The sequence below is a fragment of the Tubulanus polymorphus genome, chromosome 5 (genome assembly GCF_964204645.1).
Source record: "Tubulanus polymorphus chromosome 5, tnTubPoly1.2, whole genome shotgun sequence".
Taxonomy (NCBI): domain Eukaryota; kingdom Metazoa; phylum Nemertea; class Palaeonemertea; order Tubulaniformes; family Tubulanidae; genus Tubulanus; species Tubulanus polymorphus.
Genome location: NC_134029.1, coordinates 20,015,965 through 20,039,449, shown reverse-complemented (window position 1 = coordinate 20,039,449; position 23,485 = coordinate 20,015,965). Strand labels below are relative to the sequence as shown.

Here is a 23,485-nt window from a genome sequence, read left to right as displayed (position 1 = left end):
ATCATTCACTCTGAAACGTGACGAGGCCGATTTCGGACAAGCCAATATCGCTTAACGAAAGCTTAGCAGTCCATATACATTATATATATATTTATATATATATATATATATATATATATATATATATATATATATATATATGCATATATATATATATGCCTATATACACGATCAACATTTCGCGTAAGCTTTTCAATCTTGGCAAAGTAACCCGCAATAATTGCATTAAGGGCGTCAAGTACGGATACTGGGCAGCGCATTGCCTTCGGGTAAATGTAGCAGCTCTCGAAGGGTAACTCGCGCAAAAAAAGTGCTATACGTAATTAACACTTAAGGCACGTCGCTCATGGCACAACAAGACTTTATTAGAAAGGATAGAAGCGATTTCTTTTTTCGAAATATACCACGTAGCATACATGGCTGCAGTAGTTAGGATGACAGCTACGGATTTCTCTTATGGTCCTACACTGAAAGGACCAAATTCTAGAAAAATCAAAATTAAGGCTTAAAGATTGATACCTTGTTTCTCTTAATCGACCAGGTCATTTTTTAAATCTCCATAAAATTTGTACTCAGCTCATTTCTGTAGATGCTGGGTCTGTTATGATAAAATCGATCATGATTTTTAAAAAAATGAATGTACAGGATACATAGGTTACCGGCCGGGTCAACTTTTAAGCTCAGGAGTAATGAGAAACAAGGTATCAATTCCTTTTTTAGCCCAAGCATCCAATTTTATATCAGAGCCCCAGTTTCAAAGTTTACGTTACGTCGAATTCGTCGAATTCGCTTTAAGTTTGCCCAGGATTAAATCTGACCGAAAAAAATACTCGTACTCGCGCAGTAACCAGTAAACGAAGAAGAGAGTTTCAACGGGTCTTAATTAGTGGCATGAAGGTTTTCTTCAGAGAGAAACGCTCTGTTATTTATAGCTATTATAACGAAGCCGTATTCTGTGAAGCGAAACGATTTGCTCGCGAGGCCTTAGATTTACATCTTAAGAGACGAGCCATTAAAGAGATACCGTACGACGTAAGACGCATTGATCCCCGCTGCATCTGAATAATAGTCATCTAATAATCATAGCGTTCGTCTGCCCCATGTAATTCTACTGTCAATAATCGAGGCGTAATTCTCATTGACAGTCATATAGATTAGATTACATCGCGTCCTGCCTTAATCCGTTCGCAGGTGGAGCCACGGGTATACATGATTAACCACGCCGATAAACTCTCTTCAAATGAAGGGTCGGCAATCGACTGTTGTTATCAATGAGTTCACCAGGTGGCGATAGAGACATTGCTGCAAGTTCGTCCAAAATAGCAGTGGCGTTGGAAGCGTAGCGACTGCAGCGGCAATAATTTACTGAATGACCTTTATTTTTCTTTCTATACTATATTTTTGATGAAATTGAAGTAAATTCGCCACTGCAATATTAGAACCTATGGAAAAATCGGTAATTGGCCGCGGCAATCAAAAATTGCTTCCAACGCGCCTGAATAGTAAACTGTAGAGTGGGAGCTAGGTCTATGCCTATTGAACGCACAAATATGCCTAGGGCGGCCATCTTGGATGGCGCACGTAAGTCAAAAACTATATTATTCACCCCCTTCCATCCCTGAGGGAAATATGCGAAGATTCACAAAAATATCAGTTAAAAATGTAGATTGTAGAATGAAACCGAGCTCCAAAATGCCAGAATTTCACATACAAATACTGGTGTGGTGGCCAACATGAGTCAAAAACAAAAGACTATCCAAAAGACCAATATCCTACCATCCATAATCCACACACTAAGTTATGAGAAATCGTGTCCAAAACTGTAGATTAATAAGGGGCAGGAACAAGGTGGCACCAACCCTCCAGTCTGGGTGTCAATAAGGCAATATCAATAGTCCTCAGGGCCTACTGACTGTGAGGAAAGAATAAAACGTGAATTTGAAACTGCTCATATCGAACTTCCATTTTTACAACCTCTTAAGAAATCTAAAAAAATTCTCATAAAAAAACAAGTTCCTTAGGATTTTCCGATCTTTCAGAAGAGCCCTATCTGTGCTCCATATGCCCGTAAAGTGCTAAATCTATCAGCGTTCAATATCAGCCATATATGCAGATACCCTTCATTTCGCCCTGAATATATTTCTAAAGGAAATGCCCATACAGCTGCTTTTTTTCATAAATGATGTTCTGAATACGGTTCTGAATAGCGCAGCCACAGCTATCAGTATCTCAAGAAGTGATAACAGCATTCAGCGGATATTATCCATCAAAACATCACCTGACCACGGATATCCATCAAAATGATTTCCGTAACCACGAGTCTCGCGGCGGCGTTATCATCAGCGCAAGGTCAAATCGAGGTACAATCAAACCGCACAAAATCTTCTGTTTTATCTGAAAACAACCACGGAACTGAGCGCGAAGGATTTTTTTCATATAATGTTATGCATCGATGTCAGAGGAATAAGAATCGCGCGGCTTCTGAAGTCTGATGATGTACTTTCGGCTTTTTTAGATCGGGATACACGATCTACGCGATATCGTTAGAATCTTGATAAAGTAACGCCTTATGCTGTTTTTGGATCAGGAGGTGTTAACCACTAACCACGATCACACGGAGACAATTTCGCCAGAATCAGACCCAGAGTCAAATTTGGCCCGACAAAGCTCGACTGAAGCCACTTCCGGAACCAGTTAGCATTCACAAGTAATAATTAGACCCGTGCTACAACTTGACACGGGCCTAGTCCGATGGGCACGGGCCCATTTGGCACCCGCGTGACCGGTAACTCAGGGCCTTATTAGGCACGGGCCAAAGGCGGCCGTGCGATCGCGACAATTTACGCCAAAGCTTCTGCTAAATTATCTACAAATTTACTTCATCGCGATTAAAGGGCGATTGAAATTGCTTTAAAACAGTCTCCTTGGTTCACGCCCGATCCGCTGACGCCGTTTCACCGGAAATCGACGATCGCTTTTCACGACATACCTCGCGAAATGTGGCCGTTCATAATGGTCGCCGCAGGGCGTCTCGAGCACTTCTCTTAATTCATCGCGTCCTTAATGAGGCGCAGACGACGGTATTTCAATGGTTTATTCACAAGAAAAACCGTGACTGTATCTTGTGTTTTTTTTTCGGCGATTAACGCGTGACAATTATCGGCGGCTATAAATCCGCCTGAGTGGCGTCGTCGACGGAATTAATCCGTTGTAAATAGAGTGTTCATCGATCGCTTCGAATTCCCCGTGACGTTTGGGACGAACTAATCGCGGAAATGTCATCGCTTTCGAAAAAAAAAATGTCGCCGAAAGGAAACGAAAAACCCGAGGGGGAGAGAACTAGAAGATAATATCAGATTGTTTTCCGCTGAATTTGTTGGCAGAACGCTGAATTTCATTTGGATGGAAAAATATCGAATATTGAAGTTGCGTACCCGCTTTAGTTTTTCGGGTTTGAACCATAGGTTTTTTTTGTGTAAATGGTTGAGACTCTTTCCAGATACAGTGTAACCTCGTTACAGCGTGACCAGGATATTGTTCGTTTTAACCGATAGTTTGTGGTATCCAGTAAGAAATTGATCTGGTTTTCTTACTCGGTACGATATTCTATATTTGTTATATCTGATGAATCGTTGTAACAAGTTCCGATGTAAACCTTTTTCAAAAGATCGGTGGAATAAGTATTCCACCCGGAACATAACGTATAATACACCAGCAGTTGTTTAGATATTATCAGTATTCGCTGATTGGTTTTTCGTTTACATTGTTCACATGTATCCACAAAATTGACGACTAATTGCGCGGCAGTTTTCAGCGCGTGAGACGAACTTCCTGCGTACAATTAGTTGCTAGAATCCGACAATGCGCGCGACCTTGTCACTGATGAGAAACGACCCATAACCAGTTCAGACCAGTTGCTTATGTTCTACTTCTTAGCCACCGATCGATCCTGTGATATCTGCGTGCCGCAAAAACACAACACGCAACTGACAGTCTAGTGACAAAGCTAAAATACAAATATACTTAGATAACACATTCCAATTGCGCCTGATGGACGTGCTGTGGATGTCGCTTGCATCATTGGCAATCGGACTGATGGCCAAACATGGCACTATTTTGTCTAGAGTTGTAAAAAGTTGCCACAACCGACCAGTTTTCATCAGATTTTTGATGTGAGCAGGGTACTAGCCTCACTAGCAACTTTTCTGATCAGTTGGCCGGTCCGTTGAATGCTATAGGCTTAACATTGCTGGTGAAGGTGTCTCGGTCGGTGGTCGTTCCATCTATGGCAAAGGCTTAGAAGAAGCCTAGCCCCATAGGCGTCCCTAAGGGGGTGCGGGGGTAGCGGACCCCCTTTTCGAGATAGCTAACTTCTCAAGTCACTATGTAATCAGTGTTCAAGATTTTTCTGTCGAATTTGATTAGTCTTTCACCTCTTAATGATTCATTTAGAGCCCGGAAAACGTCTCTAAAGCCTCCAATTTTCAAAAAGTTTTTTGGGGGAGGCCCACCTAACCCCCGACATTGTGCATAGATACTGGATTGATGCTAATTCGAACTCCCTATGAAAATTCCAGGGCACGCCTATGAGCCCGCATAACTCGAGACATAAAACCAGTGTTTCACGTTTCGAAGCAAGACACACAGTCGCAAAACAAGCCAGAAAAGCATTTCTGTTTCATGTTTGGAGTTTATATCTTGCAGCGCGCGCTAGGCTTTAAAGATGTCCAGGATCCAATTAGACAGTACTCAACGTTAGTTAAAACATGGGAAATTAGCTCATCCTTACTATTTGAAGTCGAACTGAGGGTTAAAACGATACGCGTGCGTGTTGAGCCGAGTTGAGAGTAAGGCGCAGCCACTAACTACAAGAGCTGAACAACATTTTTTCTGAGTCTGATTCACTTTTACACGCAATAAAGAAATCAATTCGCACCAAAAAAAGAAAGCATCTGTCGATCGCGATCAGAGAACTATAACGGGAACCCGATATACAGAAAGCTCTCTCTCTCCCTCCCTTCCCTCCCTCCTTCCCCTCCCCTCCTCTCCCTCTCTCTCTCTCTTTATTGATCTGAGGCGTAAAAAGAATATAGGGTGAAACTTGACCGATGCGTGACCAATGTCGAATATCTTCGCCGACAAATTATCCTTAATTTCCGCCGAGACGTTCGTCGCTGCGAAAAAGCGCCGTCGCAATTTGATACCGATTACGGTCGCGTGACCAGCCGCGGTGCCGAGCGAGAGACCGGCAGAGAGCGAGAGAGATGGAAATCGAGAAAGTGGCCATGAATATCCGAACAGGTGCTACATTCACTAGTCGTTAGTCGCTAGGCGTGATAGAGCATTAAACGCCATCAGCTAGGTGTCAACTATCATAAAACTACCGTGGTTATAAAAACCTCTCCGATCATCCGATTATCTAGGGATCTTCGCGAGCGACGACTACGATATTCGTTTCGTCGCGCGCGGAGAAAATGGATGACTTCGGGGACGTAGGGAGGGAGGGAGGGATGATTGTTGCACACGTAATAACGAAACTGTAATGCGAGCGTAGATTTCTTTCTCTTCGCTCCATACCAAGGACATTTGAAGGGTTATTTGAATCAGCAACAGAAACTAACTTCTTTCGCTATATACTATAGCCACGATCGCACAAACATTTATGGCCCAGGGGTTTTTTGGCCTATTTACACGGGTGCCAAATGGGCCAATGCCTGTTTAACCCGGGCCAAATATGACCGGACTATAAAACGTCGGACCAGGCCCGAGCTAAATTTTAGCACTGGTCAAATCATTGCCTGTGAATGCTTACCCATTCTGAAAGTGACTCCACTCATTTTGGTGACAAATTATTTAGTATCAAGTGAATGGGTGAGTGGTATGAACACGTATTCTATAGTAAGACACGGACCGAATTTTCTAACTCCAATCGAGCAAAAAACCTATGATAGAGCAAGCATCAGCAAAAAAAGGAATCGGATAAAAGTTGTTTGCGCGTAAAATATTCTAAATTTACACTGGCGAAACAGGAAGCTATATCCATTTACTCGACGAAGTCCTCAGTGCAAACGGGAAATGAAAAACATCAGACGCAACAAAGCGTTCGGATTAAATATTTACGCAGCTGTCTCGTAGAAATTCGCGATAAACCAATAACTCCAGCCCCCCGCCGGAGCAAAACGTGGCAATACTTCATTCGGTTTCCGCGAGTTTTAACCGGTACTCGCGCATCAAAGGATAATTCATATCGTCGTTGATATCGACAGGTCTTCGATACACGACATCTGTTACTAGTAAACGTTACCTTTAGTGCTGAAATCGTCGACGAGAATGATCTCGTGCAGAAGGTGACGTGGAGCCCTCGTGCGACAACTGACGACCGTTCTCAACAGCGTTGACCAGTGCTCGTTGTGAAACGGTATGACGATACTCGCGTTCGGCAGTTTCGACCAGTATTTCTGCGTTCGACATCTGAAACACAAATCATCGCGATTAAATTAAACCACCTTCGGGATTGGCACAGAAATCATTGAGGGTTTCATTCCTAATAAAATTAGGAGGTTAATTCAATTAATAATGGCTGCCATCCCATGAGCGTTTTTAGCCCGTGCCATATTAGGGCCAGAAAAAACGTTCATCACACGGGTGCCAATTATGAGCTGGTGCTTGCTTCATAAGTCAAGAAATGTCGGACTAGATTTTGGCACTGTCGACTTATTATCATGTGTGAATTGCTACAGGTCTCCGAAGTGACCCAACTCATTTTGTTACGGCATCATCAAATTTGACCCGGGTCCGATCCGGGCCAAATCGTCTCCCGTGTGATCGCAGCTTATATCTCAAGTCAAATACTCCCCTACCAAACCCCTTGCTACCTCAGGGCCCAGTTCCACATTTGTGAGTTAGAGTTAAAGACAAAGTTAGTTCATTTTCAATGAGTTAACTCAGAATTAAATCTTAACTCGGAACTTCGGAACTGGACCCAGGACTGGTGCCCCAATACATACAGGTGGAAAACTTAGAAATGCACATATGAAAATGAAAATCAGGCAGTTATTCATACGCATATACGAAAGATTTGATCTCGTCGATTTTTTTCTAATAGATTTCTGTCAGTAGAGCTTTAAAAACAGTAGATTTTCCCTTACAGATTTCTTATCTAATCTAAGGCAAACATAGAATGTAGATAACTCGGAATCTACGAGGAGATTTTCGAATAGATTTTCATTCACGCACAACGAACCGCCAATAGGCCTATAATCGGCGGTGTGTCGCCACATGCGTGGTTTTGACATGTCACCATGATTTGTATATTGATTGACTTGTGTGTATATCATCTGTTACATTTCCCACACTGATGTCGAATCGAACGAGAACGAGATATCCGATATCCGTCGTCGTCGAACATTATTATTCTATTTCGTTTCATACATCTATCAATCCTGCGGGCGGTTGCCCGATTGAGCCGGAATTCACAACTTCGTCCATATGAAGATGTATACTTGTTGTTGTTATCTAATCTCCAGTTTTTATGTTGCCACTATGAATTACGCTATATTTTCATAATAGGTTTGTGTATATCATTTCTGGAGACGAGACAAATGGATAACTACTCTGTATAGGGTTCTTACACATCAGTCATTCTTGGATATAAGGAGTTTTCAAGCCCTTACGAAGGAGAAAATTTCAAATATATGAGGAAGCGTCTGCATCACTTTCATATCCCAAATTACAATAGTAGACCCCTCCTGAATCGGTAGTGTTTATCTCGGTAAATCATTAATTTAGTGGTTTTATTCAAGATCATTTTTATCTTTTATACTACCTTAACCTAGTTTCTTAACTGGCTTAAGGAGTAAGAAGAAAACGATTTCTAATTGATTATTTCTCAAAATTGAAGGATTGTTAACATTAAACCCTTTCAGTGCGTCTACACCACAGTGCGGTGTATGAATCGGTGATCTAGTACACTGCACTGCGGTCAACCGTAGTGAATCAGTAACTAACGATACACCACAGTGACGCACTATAGTGGTATTCCTGTTATTCAACACACTATAGGGTGGAATTATTCAAACATTTTCAAATTATCTCCAGCACTATAGGGTATTAATAAGTCAGCACTGAAAGGGTTAAAGAAGGTTTTGGGCACTTAGCTCAAATTAAAGATATTTCAGCATCTTTAGAAGCAGTTTCCGTTTTGAAGGAGTTTTGATATTTACCGAGTCTCGAAGTACTCTCAACTATTTACAATTAGTACACGCGTCTGACGAAAAGGCGGATCCAAAACGGTAAACTGACAGCTAAAATCCAGTTTCAACCGCTCTTCATTAACTACACGGCTTCGCGAATTGAAATCGCGATCTACTCTATCCGAGTATAGAGAAACATCTTCGTCGACGACGACGACGATTTACTGGTTGCGTGACGGCGGTATACCGGTGCCGGCGAAATTAATTAGATAAACCGGTCGTAAATCAGCGCTTCTCGTCGTAATCGATGATGAAGAGATGACACAACCGGTGACGGTAATAAGAACAAATCAACCATTACTTAACCGCGGACGCACGCATCGCGATATATATAAACAGTCTGACAGCAATGAATCTATTGCTTTCATTAATTCATTTCAGTGCGTCTACACTACAGTGCGGTGTATAAATCGGTGTTAAAAGTCATGTCACTGAAAAACAACAAGTTTTGGCGCCTAGTTCTGTCGCAATGCGGTGTATAAATCGTTGATGGACTTTGCCAATACATCGCAGCATGAAATATTGAGGTTGTTGGTTTTTTTCTATATCGAAAGATGGCAGCATTTGTCAAACGTAGTAAATTAAGTAACTAACTATACACTGCACTGCAATGTACGCACACTATAGAGGCATACCCGTATGCAGTTGGGTTGAATTTTTCAAAATTTTCAAATAATCCCCAGCAGCACTGACATCACCCAAAAAACAAGAAATGTATAGCCTACTCGAGGAGAATTAATGTGAGCTTCTTGAAAATCTTCGGCCAATGGTAAATAGAACTCGATGTCAAACAGCAATGAACTGCGTTAGACAAGTTAAAAATTTGTTGGCTGATACTGTGAACTGTTTGTAGAACGTACAACCTGTCTACTCGAGTAGAAGGTCTACCTCGAAATCAATCGGTAGCCACACAAACAGTAACCACTGTGTCTATTTGCTATGTTGTTATTTGCACGCAGTAAAGCAATCGGGGGTTGCAAGCAGTCGGAGGACGAGGTTCTATTGAGTGAAATCGAATTAATCCTATTGACCGAACGATGACGACTGACGGAGAGAATGAGAGAAACATGATATAAAACAATCGGTTAGGATAAAGTGAATTCGATCGATCTTGCGTTAACCCTTCGTCACCAGCTACCTAACAATAACAGACACCCCAGACATGCGACGAACACCTGCCCGAGCTGCTAAGCGTTATCGCCACAGAAAAATTCGCAGAAAATGTTTCTGATATTTTCGATAGAAATTTCTAATTTCTAATACGCACCAGCATCACTTTCATATACCAATCACTGTAGACTCCTCCTAAATTGGTACTGTTTATCTCGGTAAACCTTTAATTTGGTAGAATCTGTGTGTATAATAACAAGGCCTAAAACCTAGGATTCAAGGAGTTTTCAAGGATATTCAATGACTTTGAAAAACATTTTTGGTTTAGGAGTCTAGGGCTCAAGGAATCGTAGGGACCCTGCTAGATATAATCAAATTTTTCTCACAAGATATTTATTTCTATTCAATCAATCCTACATTTCTTACACCGCTAAGTTACTAACTGATCCGTTGAGCGTTTAATTGCGTGAAGTCAATGAAGCTAGCAGGTGATGAAAACATGATTTTAAACTGTCATTGATCAGGAAACTGCCTGTTTACGTCAACTATTATCTAGAATTCGCGTTTTGAAATTAATAGCTGCTGGTGAACATCACAGTTCCGCGAGCAACACGCAGTTTCATTTTACCGGCAACTGCTAGAAAAAACTGCCGAGCTAAATTACGGTTATCGTTTGAATCGGCGCCGAAAAACCATTCGGGAAATACTAAAACAAAGTCTCGATAGATCAGACATTCATGGAATCATAAGCGCCTGGGGTTTCATAGATGTGGAAGAAAAATAGTCCCTGGGAATATTTTGAAAATTGTGGTTTCTCTTTGTTACTATGGTAGTTGTCACCCAGATTGAGGATTTACCCCTAGGGATAACTTTGATAGTCAGTCTCTGACACCGACAGAGAGGAAAAAAGCTCATATTTCAAGGACGTATCAACATCACATTTATCCCAATCACTGTAGACTCCTCCTAAATCGGTACTGTTTATCTGAGTAAATCAATAATTCTGTGGTTTTGTTAAAGCAAAATTTCTATCCTTGACGCTACAACACTCGGTTTCTAATTCGGTAACCGCTTATTTAGGTAAAAAAAAGATCCTGGTTCCAATTTGTACTGATTTAGTCTAATGTACAATTCTCATCTAATTTCCTATTTTTCAAAATTGAAGGAGTTTCTGACATTTTGCTCGAATCGAAGCAGTTTGAAGCATCTTCGAACACATTTTCCATTTAGAAGGAATTTTTAAAGAATCAAGGATTCGTATTTGGGGCCCTGCTATAAATCGACTGAGCGAAAAATCAAGAAACGATTCATATACTTACGCCGGATTTCGGATATCTCTTAACGCTCGGTTTAATGAGATTTTATCGCTGGCGAGTGCGTTGAATCCGTTCACTTTGTAAAGCTCGTTCTTCTTGTCGTTATCCGACGCGTCCAAATGCACGCCCATACCCTGTTCACCGGGACCTGCAAAGATGATTAAACACTTTTGAAGTGTCGAGTCGATGGGAATGTATCACGGTGTCTTCTGCATGCACTAATGCACTAATTTAAGCAGAGTAATACGTGTGTAAATAGTTAACCCATTAGCACTCAAGTTGCCCGTATCCACCCTGCCTATAACTCCTCACGCCGCCCTTACTGCCCTACCTATCGAATCCGCCCCGACACTTTTTTCGTATGCTGCACAAAAACGGTTATAGCGGTATTCGAACCCAATAGCTTATGATAAACTAGACACCCAAATCTTCTGAATACCGTACAGAAATCAACATCTTCCTATTTGAAATTTTCGGCTATTTGGAGTAAGAACACGACACAACTGAGCGCTCACTTCAAACGGGCCAAAACGACACAATTTTGGTGGCCCACCTCATCAAATCTCATATCATACGAAAGCCTTGACTATTTACTACGAGATAACACGAATTTGTAGTATATGAAAATCAACTAGGAATGAGCTATTCTGTATCATGATAAATTTGAAATTTCCCTTGAATTTTCTGAGGAGTAATCGACACTACATAGTGAAATTCCTGGACCCAGTTCCACAGTCATGAGTTAGAGTTAACTCTGAGTTAAAGTTAGTTTTAACCCAGGGCCAAATCTTAACTCAGAACTGTGGAACTGGACCCTGAGTGCTAAACGGGTTAAGCTCAATACGCACAGCGCTCGGAAACACAGAAAGGAACATGTTTGGAAACATTGCTACTGAAACCACGATTCTCGTTTCTCTTAAATGCATTTCGGTCGAAATCTAAGTAGGTAATAAAAGGAAATTTCGGTTCTGTTTCGTGTAGACAGTCTTTCATCCATCTTAAATCAGCTTTTCTACAGAAACGAATTCACAGCAGCCATTACAGTACAGAACAAGAAATTGCGGAAATGATGTTTTGAAATTTCCCCGCGGGATACTGTAGTACTGAGCTCTGGTGAATAACTTGATAATCAGAAATTGTCGATTAATATCGTATATTACTGGATTAATTGTCGCAGTAATTGATGGCAATTTCACGTTCAATATCACCAGGTTTACGTTATATCCGATATTTCGAGCTGGTGAAATGAAGAGTGTTCCGACAAATATATTCCACATACGCCTGACATGACTTTGTAAGCCGTGGTCACACGAGCATTTTCGGCCCGGGCTAAATTAATTAGGCCCAAAGCAACTATTCACAAGGGTGCAAAACGGGTCAGTGTCCTATTGGCCTAACCATAAAGGTCGGACCAGGCCTGTGTCAAATTTTAGCATGGGTCAAATTATTGCGTTTGAATTGCAACAGGTTCCGGAAGTGACTCACTTTGTTTAGTATCGAGAGCGAGTGGTTTACGTGTGAACGCTCTCTGATAAGACATGGGCCAAATTTGACTCAGGCCTGATACCGGCCAATTTACCGCGGGCCAAACTGTCTCTGTGTGATCGCGGCTATAGTTCAAATTGGTTCATTCGAATCGAGCTCAAAAACGTGGGACGAAGTTTCAAAAATGTCAAAATCAGTTCAAATCTGGATCCACAACTGCTGTGCATTGAACTCGGTCCAGGGAACATTTTTGTTCGATAGCCCTAGTCATCTAGTCATCTCTAGTCTCATTTCCGCCGGTATCGGTTTCACGGTATTTGCGGAATACATCGAAAGATTCGACGCGATAAACAGGATTGAACAGGAGCTGACAGAGTTGAAGAATTTTAAGGAATGTTCCACCTCAACCTGCGACAAATTCTTATATAACAAGCCTCAGTTGACAACGGTTGTCGGGCTTAGGTTCGAACTCCGAAATTACCATGCGTTAGTTCCCACTGCATTTTGGATATGTCCTATCTAGGACCCATAGTTTAATTTTGTTAACCGGCAACTTTGTGAATTTTCGACCCCGTTCCTCAGTAATGAGGTCATCTTCAAGGTCATGTCGATGAAAAACAGGCATTTTAGTGCCTAGTCACGCCACTAGGTGGCGCACTGGCCGATTCCATGCACTGCACAACTAGACTCCCGTGCTAACATTGTTCCCAAGTTTCACCAAGATCGACCCACTATTAACAAAGCTAAGTAGCCGATAACAGACATACAGAGACAGACAAACGGTACTAGAATAAGGGTCTCACAGAAGAAGCCCAAGAACCAATTACGTTTCTAAATTCTTATTCGACGGTAAAATTGAGTGGACACAAAAAAAGAATGAATTTTTTCGCAGGACACAGAATTTTGAACGCTAATATTCCTATACTGCGGTCATCAAACGCGTTCTTTCGAGCATACGCGTCATGAAAACGGCTGTACCGCGATTTTTCGTTACGAGACACAAGCCCCGGGTCGAATCCGCGGACGTACACGCCGATACATCAAAATAAACTATCCATCAATTTGTCGTCGGATAAATTGCTCGATAAGCCCGGCTATCCTTAACGCTGGCTTCGCGTACAGCAGTTGTCTCCGGATTGGCTCGTTATCTACGAAAACGACACGAGTGGTCGACGAGGCGTAAAAACTTATTTCTATCATTTCTGCGGTTTTCCCTCGAGTTCTACATTATCGAAACTGTGGAGCGGTGTGGCCGAGCGGTTAGAGCGTTCGACTCTGGGAAGCCAGTTCGTGGGTTCGAACCCCGTACATCGCCGTAGTGTCCTCCGGCAAGGCACTTATCCTCATTGCCTCTCTCCACCCAGGAGTAAATGGGTACCTGGCCCGATAGATGACTCGAGCGTTTGTTAGCAGCTCGGTGTTACTTCTCCCCAGGGAGAGATGATTGATACATGTTAGAGTATAAAATTGGCCTGGGTAATAATATCGAAAAATGTAAAGCGCTCTGAGCAGCTTGGCTGGATTTAGCGCTATATAGGCACATATTATTATTACTATAACTTTCCATTCCGGCCGATCGACTACACCCGAGTAATTATACTCACTGATCTTTAATTCAGCACTAATGCCTCGTATGTACATTTATTAGCGATGACTATCAGTCGCTAATGGCTGATTAGTCGCCGAGTCCGGTAACGCCGGGGTAGACAGACATTAAATCGGCATTGATTAATCATTTACCCATCAGGGGAGTGTATTATTTCTTTTACTGTAATTTCATCAATCATTAGTTACCGCAGTTTTTTTCTCATTAGCAATAGGCCGCTAATGAACGTTTCCATGTGACGGGGTACAGGCTGGGGCCTATAGAGCTTTGAACGCGCCAACTATTTATTTTGCAATAATGATAAATACTATTTTCAATCATGTTTGAACGAATAAAGTTGCTGCCACTTGATCGCCTAATAGTGGATTTTTCACACGTACACTATGATACATTGCCACCTGATGAGGTAGAGCTTGAAATTCGCACTGTGTCGTGAATGAATAATAAATCCAAGTCCAACAAGCAGAAAGCCGAAGAAAAGTTGAAAATGTGTTTAGTGGGAAAACTGAAAATTCGGATTTCATGATGATTTTTAACATTTTGATAAATTTTAACATTTTCATATTCTATCTTTTCAGCTTTCCAATCTCGGTACTTGGATTTACATTGCCACCTGACCAAGGCCAGTTTCTATTTTTTCTAAGATATTACTAACGTAATGTAGTCTACGTGGCTTTTCTGGCGCGGTCAAACCGTTATAAAAAAAAAAAACAATTACTATCATAAATATCGATAGCAGCCTATATTCATATAATAAAGGACTATTAATTGGCAGTGTAAGCAATTCTGCAGAGACTAAACCCATCAATTATTGATACAGATTGTAGAAGTGTAAACTCTATACCTAATCGATACTCATTGTTGGAAGATGACAATACTTCACTGCTGCGTTACAAGCTATCTCAGTACTTCACTGCACAAACAAAGAAGTCATCTAATTTCAATTATTCATCACAGTTGAAAAACTAGTTAAACTCAATTACGTACAAATGGTACGCAATGAACACACGTGTATATAATCATAGGCTGATTTCAACGATGGTCCATTGCTCTTTATCCTGTTTACAGCAGTGTTCACACTAGATGGTCGCTTACGAAGTACCATACATCGCTGGTGCCGAATTCACCAAAATACAGCGCTTATACAGCCATTTAAGTTCACACGTAGAGTTGGCAATTCGGCACTTAGTAAGCCCAGTGTAGTAGTCACCCAGTTACCAATAAAGGAGAGTGTAATTAGCGTTTAGTGAATTGTACTAAGAGGATGTAAATATGCGGCTAGCTAAGCGCCGAATCTGCGTTCACACTACGGAAAATACGCGGCCAGCTCAGTTCCGTACTGAAATCGGGTTTTCGGCGCGAAATCGCATTCCGCGCTTAATAAGCCGCGTATTTCAGTACGGAACTGAATAAGCCGCGAATAGGCCTCGAATGATTTCCTAGTGTGAACGCTTAGTACCGTACTGAAATCCTAGTGTGAACGCAGATACCTTGACCACAACTGGTGCTGTGACCATAACGTGTGATATAGGTATAACGTCAAGAATAGATGTTTTCACCAGTATTTATAACAGATCAATACTTCCATAACACTTTATGGGCCTTGTTTCGGCAGTTGGATGTGAGTTAATTATTCAAATAACTATTGATCAAATTGATCAGATTGAATAGATTGGCTCAAGCTCATTGACAATGAGCTTGAGCCAATTTATTCAGTTTCGACATTAAGGGCCTATATACCAATGGTCATCCTAATGGTTACCTTTAAACAGTAATACTAGTGTTATAACTAAATAAAGAGATTTATAGGCCGTACAATCTTCAATGCACTCCAATATTCATCACAGGATTGTATACCGATTCGAATTGTAAATTCAACACTTGGGTGAATATTTCAATGTCCTGGCCTCTGATTTATAAAAAGCAAATTTAAGTCTACGATCCTACCTTTTCTTTTTAATTCGTTACTGATAGCCCCGTAATCGTGCCAATCTATTTTCTTCAGCGGCAGGTTCGAATCACTTCCGATGATGGCTCCAGGGGGTGCAGTTACCTGAAAAAAAAATACCCATCGAATATATAGCCTATCTCTCAAAGTTACGTAGTTCGGATTTAAAAATATATATTTTACGGAAAATTAAGCTTAACGAGCCAATTTCATTAAAAAAAAGTTCGACTGGAATGATTTGGTTTATTCGATGCTATTGGTTAGGCTCAATTCATTTCATCATTTAGGCTGTCAATTAAAAGTTCATCCCTTTGTTGAGTACTGTATAGCCTGTCACCTTGACACATTTATCTGTATTGACTAACAGGCCCTATTTTCCTCTGTAGAAAATTTCCGAATTTTCCACCTCATGAAGAAAACATTTTCTAAAAATCCACAATTACCCCTCAAGTGCTGACAGCAGAAGGCTGGATCTGCGTACTTAGTATTTTTTGTCTCTAAATGAATTTCAGTTTATACGAGAAAAAGAATTTCAAACTAAACTGTTTTGAGCTTAGACTTTTTCACAAGACTTGTGGATCGAGGTCTACTTACTTGTATGCGATTGCTCTCTTCGGCATCGGGCGGTTTTTTTGCGGTTTCGCGCGAGTTCTCTAAATTCATAACTAATCCAGCGTTATTGCGTAATCCGTGCTCGAATCGTTGCGCTTTTTCCGAATCTGCCGATTCATCGCCGCTCATCGAGTAGTACTTCAACACCGCAGGCGCCACGAGCAGAAATAATCCTACGACGCAAACGTATTTCAACAACCGAACGCTGTTCCGTCTCATGATGATTCCTGGGAATTTTTCTTTAAAAATCTAGCCTAAATCGTCCTGAAAAGATTCGAAATAAATCATAATCACCCAATATCTTAATCATATGCAAGCCTATACTATCATAATAGCACTTTCGAGGTCATAATTCAAGTGACGCTTTTTTTGGAAAAAAAAATGAAAAGTTTAGAAACCTCTCAACTCATCACCCTACTTATAAAAATTCAACCCTTCCAGAAAAAAATTAAAATATAAACCACATTTTATAGGTACTTAATTATTAAAATACGGAAAAGTGTTTTCTAGACATTCGAGTGGCGTTTGAACGAGTAAAAATCTTAAGTTTACAAAACTTTTTTTTTGAAAAAAATTTTCCTTGCAGTGTGCGTGACTGTGAAGTGATTGTGATGATACATTCTTCAAATTAAAGACAATGTCATGAGTAAGAGTTGATTCATCCAGGCCTACCAGACTACTTTTAAGTCGACGACGAAACTTTCAAATCCTGCAGCAGACAGAAATCATTGTTGTTTGAATACGGTATAATCCACTGAGATAGTATCCCAAGCAGCGTCAAACACTTCACTTTCACTGTCCACGTTCAATCGACCCGGAAGTAAAATGCGCTGTCAAATGTTCCGATGATCGGAACAACGATATTCCGATGAAGCGGTGGCAGCACTGTACGGACATACTCGTCCTCGCTTGCCACAACTGACAAAAGAGGACTGATTCTACGGACACAGGGACTTGACTTCCTGCACAGGGACTTGTGATAATTGATAGCAGTCAAAGGGCTAGTCAGTAACCTGACTGTGGTTTAGTTTCACGAGCGGATATTTTCACAAACCACATATAAGCCCATCCGATTATAAAAAACTTACCACCAACGATTAGGTAACTATCTATCAAAGGGCATGACACAGTTTTTTGACCCCAGCACCCATTCCTAGGTACAATATAGAAAACGGGTTTTTGTATGGTACCTAGGATACTGGAGTCAAAAACTTTTTTGTGTCAGGCCCGTGATAGCAGAGAGTGAGGTGGATAAAACCAGTATCAATGACAACCACAGTATCCATTTAACAGGGATACTCGGGTCGATCATTGATATTGGTTTTATCCGCAAGTCCCTGTGGATTACGCTACATACAAATAAACAAAATCTTCAAAACCTTCACTCTCTTAAATTATTAGCTTTATTCCCTTTATATATGAATCCATACCAACATGTACACATCAGTTTACAAATACAAAGTAGAACAACGTAAAAAAAACAACAATCTTTTCTTCTCTACCTTCTTCCAACTATCAGATACAAGTATTGACTTTTTCATTTTACCAAATAAATATACGTCCTATCTCATAAAACATAGGTAGATAATAATTTTGATTTTTGATTCATCCAACCTATTTTTTGGGTTAGTCGGGACCAATAAATGATCAAAAGAGGGGTATTCACGAAATATTCATCATTTGGAATGAGAAATTAGATGAGCTATTAATGGCCATGGCCAATATCGAAATCTAAGAAGCGGCACTGCACCTTCCCTGCTAATTTTTCAGCCAACTGTACAATTAAAGACACGAGTTAAAACTTAGGACTATAAGAAGTTTTTCAACGTTTTTGAATGCACCTTCAATGTCATAATAACACAACCTATAAAATACCAATCACTTTTGTTTGAATTTGGTGTACTTCAGTTCAGAATAATTAAAGTCCGAATAATAATGAAATGAGCTAAGTGAACGACAAACATACAAATAGTTTTTTCTAACGTACACAAATTTCTGGTCCCCTATATTATATTCAAAGACCGACTCACACGACGAACGTGAAGGAAATATCAGGCCTTACCATAAAAACATTCAAATAGTTAAACAGAAATACATAAAGTAGAAGGACTGAACAACCAAAATAATGTAACCAATATGTTACTTAATCCCAATGGTTAATCAGCTAGAAATATTCCATAATCTTTGGTTAATAATTTTGTTCCAGCGATTACTAGATGTTAGTCCACGTATACATTGTAAGAGAACTTTATCTGGCAGGTTTCAATCTATTATGAATATTGTATATTCAGAAACAATAAAATCAATTTTCAACATTTTTCATATAATTTCCGTAGAAAACGCCGTTCTTCAAAACACCCAGTCAATCTTCTTAAATTAGGAAACTAAAAACAAAATTAATCGAAGAGTGAGGAAGATAAAGTTGCGACTTAAAAAATTGCTTTTAATCGATATAACTCACCTATACGGATAACCTTGATATTTCGATCGAAACACCGATAGTAAAACGCTGAAGAAAAATGCATACGTGCCGAGACCGATGAGAACCATAACTGAAATCGAAAACAAATTGATTACAACATCACAATTACATATATAAGTCAATCAAGATAACATTGACATTAAATCATAACCAGTCCCTTAAGCGAACTTACTTCGTTTTTTGCTAGCATCACCTTTTACATTGTTACCTTCATTTAGTAGCAGCATACCGACAGTAATGGCCGCATCTTTTTGGTTTTAGCGTTAAGGTTCCTAACAGAGCGATGGACGAGTTAAAAATTTCCGATTATTTGTGCATCACCCCTTAATCTAATCAGTGAAACTAGTTATCAGTTAGTATTAGTTTAGACTCAACCAGTGAAATAATGAGTGCTGTGAATGTTGTGTCACCAAGAATGAAAAATTTCAAAAGCTCTTCTGACTTGACTGGGGTCTACTTAATGTCTGACAAGATGACTTTCTCTCTTTGCATATTCAAAGGATACTTAATAAAATAACGATGTACGTTTCTATGATAAATTGACCCTGACTACTTCCGTGGATATAATGCTGAAATGAAGTGAGACAAAGAAAAGAACGTTAACGTTATTTTGATTGAATGTCCCAACAAATAATTTTTCGAGGTGTGCCGTTAAATTCGTGTACTTACAACTTGACCAGTTTGAGGATTTCTATGCATGAACGGAGGACCGCGGATATGATTCCACATTTGCCCCGATGTCATGGCTAAGATAATCGTCTGAAAAATGAGATAAACAATTGCTTTAGTCTTACTCGATTCAATAAGGACCACGTCGACTAATTTACGTTATACATCGAGTAAGAGCGTGGTAACATTAGACAATACCGTGTATTAATCCTTTCAGTAAGTTTACACCCTAGTGCGGTGTATAAATCTGCAATGAACTTTGTTAGTACACCACAGTGCGGTGTATCAGTGTATGTATTGATAAGTTATAATTTCAATTGAAAGGTAGCAGCACCTGTCGAAAACAATGCGAAATATTAGTAGCTAACGATACACCGCACTGCTGTAAACCGATGTTATACAACGCACTGGGGTGGAATTTTCCAAAATTTCGTAATTATTTCCAGGGTATTCCGGGGTAAGCACTGAAAGGATTACTCAAGTAAGTACCCGGTAGGTCAAACGACTTTATCAGAGAGAGCTATCGACTTACCACCGCTCCAATTCCCCACGACGTCTTGTTGTACAGGAATTCCAGATTGTTTCGTTTGATATACAATAATGCGCCGATCAGAGATAGTAACAAAGCCAGCGTCAGCGTACCGGAATAGCTCGGAGGACGGAACACACGGATCTGAAGAACAAGGAGGTAGATACTATTTGGCTCTCAACTTAAGTCTGGATGTAGACAGTTGAAAAAATCTTCAATCATGGACAAATTTATCCAGTAAACTACGCCTAACTTGGGTCAAACTGGGACCAGCAAAATTGGTGCGAATGAGCAAAAGTCTGAGATTACAATCGGAAAATACATTAGGAAGTCAAAATTTGATTTCGGTTTTGTACGAGTTAATCGAAAATCCGAGTTGACCGTATCAGAGTTACGCGAGGTTTACTGTATAACCTTCTATTCCGCGTGAACACATGTATCTAGAACCAAGAACAATACCGTATTCAATCAACTAACCTGAATATCAGTTCTTTCCGCGACCCAACGAGATATTTGTTCAGCCGCGAAACCGATTCTACAAAACGAGCGCATCGGTTAAACATAATCTATCATCAGACTATTGACACAAACATGTACTAATATCTCCGGTTTGATTAATCATAACAGTGAACTGACAACGCTACTGCGGCAAGCGATGATTCCACGATGATCTGCAAGGTGTCGCTAGTGGTTACCGAGTAATTATTTAATTTAAATCATATTTTCTAATATTAAGATAGCGAATCGAATAGTAAAACAGCAGATCAATTTTCAATGAAATCAATACCATACACCGAGGGGGAAAGTTAATCTTAAATATCTAATCGTTTGGAAGCCTAAAATATCAAAAAGATTCTGTTTGAATTTCATTGAAAATTACTTATTTTTTACAACGAATAACGAAATGAATTTGACTGGAAGACCGATATATTCTCTGTTTTTCGAAGTTGATGAGTGAAACCCAGTTGATGTTAAATTCATTTTCAGAAAATATTCATTTTCATTTCTTTGATGACAAGGTTAGTTAAAATTAAATACTAAAAACTGTTAGAATAATCCTTTATATCATCAAGCCCATTAGTTGGCTTTAGCATTTAAAACAAGTTATACCTATGGATATCTAGAGTGTCTCCTCTTTTAGGTTTTCCTTTAGCCGGGAAATGCATGAATACTGGAGCCGTGTTCAGATTGAGCTGAAATATACATAAATACTCAAGAATTCACAACACCCCCTGAGAAATTGGGATATTTCTGCTATATGAGCATCACTTACCGATTGGAAAACGTCGGGTCCTTCGTCGTAATCGACCATGACGAAGAACAGTTTGTCCGAGAATAATTGAGATAATCGCCACGAGTTGGCTAAAATTTGATACTCTTCAAAGGCTTGCCTAAAAAAGAATTTAGTAGTTCAAATTTGAAATGATTGCCATCAGACATACGAAATAATCCGACAAAGAACTGGCAAAAAACAGAGAAGACATGATCTTTTTTTACCAAAATAATAGAATAATATAATACATTATGATCATGAGCAACAATAATGCAAGTGACTGTGTTTGAAAAATATGTATTAGTATTGCGATAGAGTTAATATAAGATCATTCATTTCTCAAGGTTATTACGCTAGGTTCTTCAACTATCTAATGCCCCTGGTGAATGTAAACAGACTCAAATCACAACAATGGAATGAACCGAGTCCTACAGATTTTTGAATGAAATGAAATCAATTCTTACACACAAACTGTACAGCGTCTGTTGGCTTTAAGGGCCGTTAACATGACGATCGTCGAGTGCGTTTTCGGCGTCGATTTGACGTAATGTCGGAACTTCTCGCCGTTCATTTTTACGATCACTTTCTTCATTTGCCAGTCCATCATTTGCTGCGCTTTTTCCGAAGCGAGAGACTGTGAAAAAAAAAGAAATCAAAGTAAAAACTTTCGAGATAGTTTAGTTGATTGATAATACAGAGCTTTAATGAGCCATGCTGGAGCCTCAGAGCTGTTGCTGTTCCAACCTTACATTTCACTTACATTACAGAGGAAACACTTATTTATCTTAATAAGAAAATCTACTTCCTCAGATTAATGACAGAAAAATCAATCAAAGGCCACACACTGAATTTTTCAAAGGCCAGTTCAAGTAAGAAGTTGAGGAAAAACTGGGACAGTCGTATCAAAGATGTAGCATCTGCAGTTTCACATCACGCCTCTTCAAACCTTGGAATGGGTGATGAAACATTAAAATGAGCTAGGCCTATGAGTTACTGGGCTCAGTCAATCCTGTGCATCAACTATTTATTATCACGGACGACATGTTATCATTATCATTCAATTTTAACTGGACAAACTCTAGCAAAGGTGAGACGCCCAGGCAATCGGTCATTCTTCGATCGAACTGCAGCAGGTTTAGGTGACATGTCCATTTTGTGGCGCTACTGTAATTAAAGATTAGTGTTATGGTTAGGTTAGGTACATAACCATAGGGCTAGGGATACCTAAACTGCAGTCGCTACTCATCTTCACCCGTTAAGGACAAGGTTTTTCGAACTCACAAATCCGTTTCCCAAACCCCTGGACCTCGTGAGTCGTTACTAGCTGACCAGAATCCGGTCATACTTATCACAGCGCTTGTAACAAACGACATTAGGCTTCTGTTGGATTTCCGGTTAAATGGACCAATCAATCAGCGAACGTTTTATCGAACAAGGAAGTCGACATGACGTCACACGCGAAAGTGCCAGTAATGAAATCATGCATCCTGAGGCCAGGGGGCTGGTGGAAGCGAGTTCTGGGACCAACACCGGACACCTGGTAAGCGAGGATAGTCGCTGCAGGCTTCATGCTAAATTATAAACACGGGAACCAGTCTAATAAGACAAGAAGTCTGACGCGCAAAAACGTCTCCAGAGACGTTTTGCAAACCTCCCCGCAAGAAAGGGCAAATCTATCATCGCGAGGAACAACTGGGCTAAAGTTCTGTACCTCTTTCGACTTCTTTTGAGCAAAGCATGACGCGCAAACTGCTAAAATGCAACAAATTACAGCGATTTTCCAGCCGGTCGTCGCCATCTTGGATAATAACACGGCGAGCGCTGATTGGCCGAATCCCGGTTTTTATCAATAGATTCGACTTCCGGTGTCGCGATGTTCGCTCGCGTTTCAAAAATTCTACGTTAAAATTGGTCGAAAATCCGAGTCTCAACTTTATTCCGTTAGCGGATTTGTATCTCACCTACTTGTTGGTACTTTCTCGTTGTGCGCAGTGCGTATTTCGTCTGCCTTGTTGGCCGGTTTATGATATATTATTACTTTCTTGGATCCTTGCTGCTCGAGCAATAACGAGTCAACGAAACAAAACAAAATGGCGCCGAAACTCTACTTCTTCGCCGTCGCCGTCGGCCGTCGTGTTGGCATCTTTACGGACTGGTACATTTGTGAAGAGAGCGTCTCAGGTTACTCAGGTAGTACCCACAA

General features: G+C 40.3%; 2 protein-coding genes across 3 annotated transcripts in view; both read right to left on the bottom strand.

The window, feature by feature from the left end:
* The window catches only part of LOC141905172 (polypeptide N-acetylgalactosaminyltransferase 10-like), a 42,831-nt gene extending 25,692 nt beyond the window's left edge, over positions 1-17,139 (bottom strand). For both annotated transcript variants that reach the window (XM_074793951.1, XM_074793952.1), the window contains exons 1-5: positions 17,002-17,139; positions 16,312-16,593; positions 15,717-15,822; positions 10,682-10,826; positions 6,305-6,471 (exon numbers count right to left, since the gene is read on the bottom strand). In XM_074793951.1, the coding sequence (XP_074650052.1) occupies positions 6,305-6,471; positions 10,682-10,826; positions 15,717-15,822; positions 16,312-16,548 (655 nt within the window). In that variant the 5' untranslated portion in view covers positions 16,549-16,593; positions 17,002-17,139. The remainder of the gene's footprint in view (positions 1-6,304; positions 6,472-10,681; positions 10,827-15,716; positions 15,823-16,311; positions 16,594-17,001) is intronic.
* A 581-nt stretch (positions 17,140-17,720) lies between these two features.
* LOC141904959 (dolichyl-diphosphooligosaccharide--protein glycosyltransferase subunit TUSC3-like) lies at positions 17,721-23,091 on the bottom strand. The gene is made up of 11 exons (XM_074793605.1): positions 22,994-23,091; positions 21,747-21,916; positions 21,283-21,400; positions 21,120-21,202; positions 20,487-20,544; positions 20,013-20,153; positions 19,481-19,570; positions 19,317-19,380; positions 18,984-19,058; positions 18,791-18,881; positions 17,721-18,713 (listed from the first exon to the last, which is right to left on the bottom strand). The coding sequence occupies exons 1-11, from the start codon at positions 23,078-23,080 to the stop codon at positions 18,701-18,703; spliced, it is 990 nt and encodes a 329-aa protein (XP_074649706.1). The 5' UTR covers positions 23,081-23,091; the 3' UTR covers positions 17,721-18,700.
* Between the last annotated feature and the right edge of the window lie 394 nt (positions 23,092-23,485).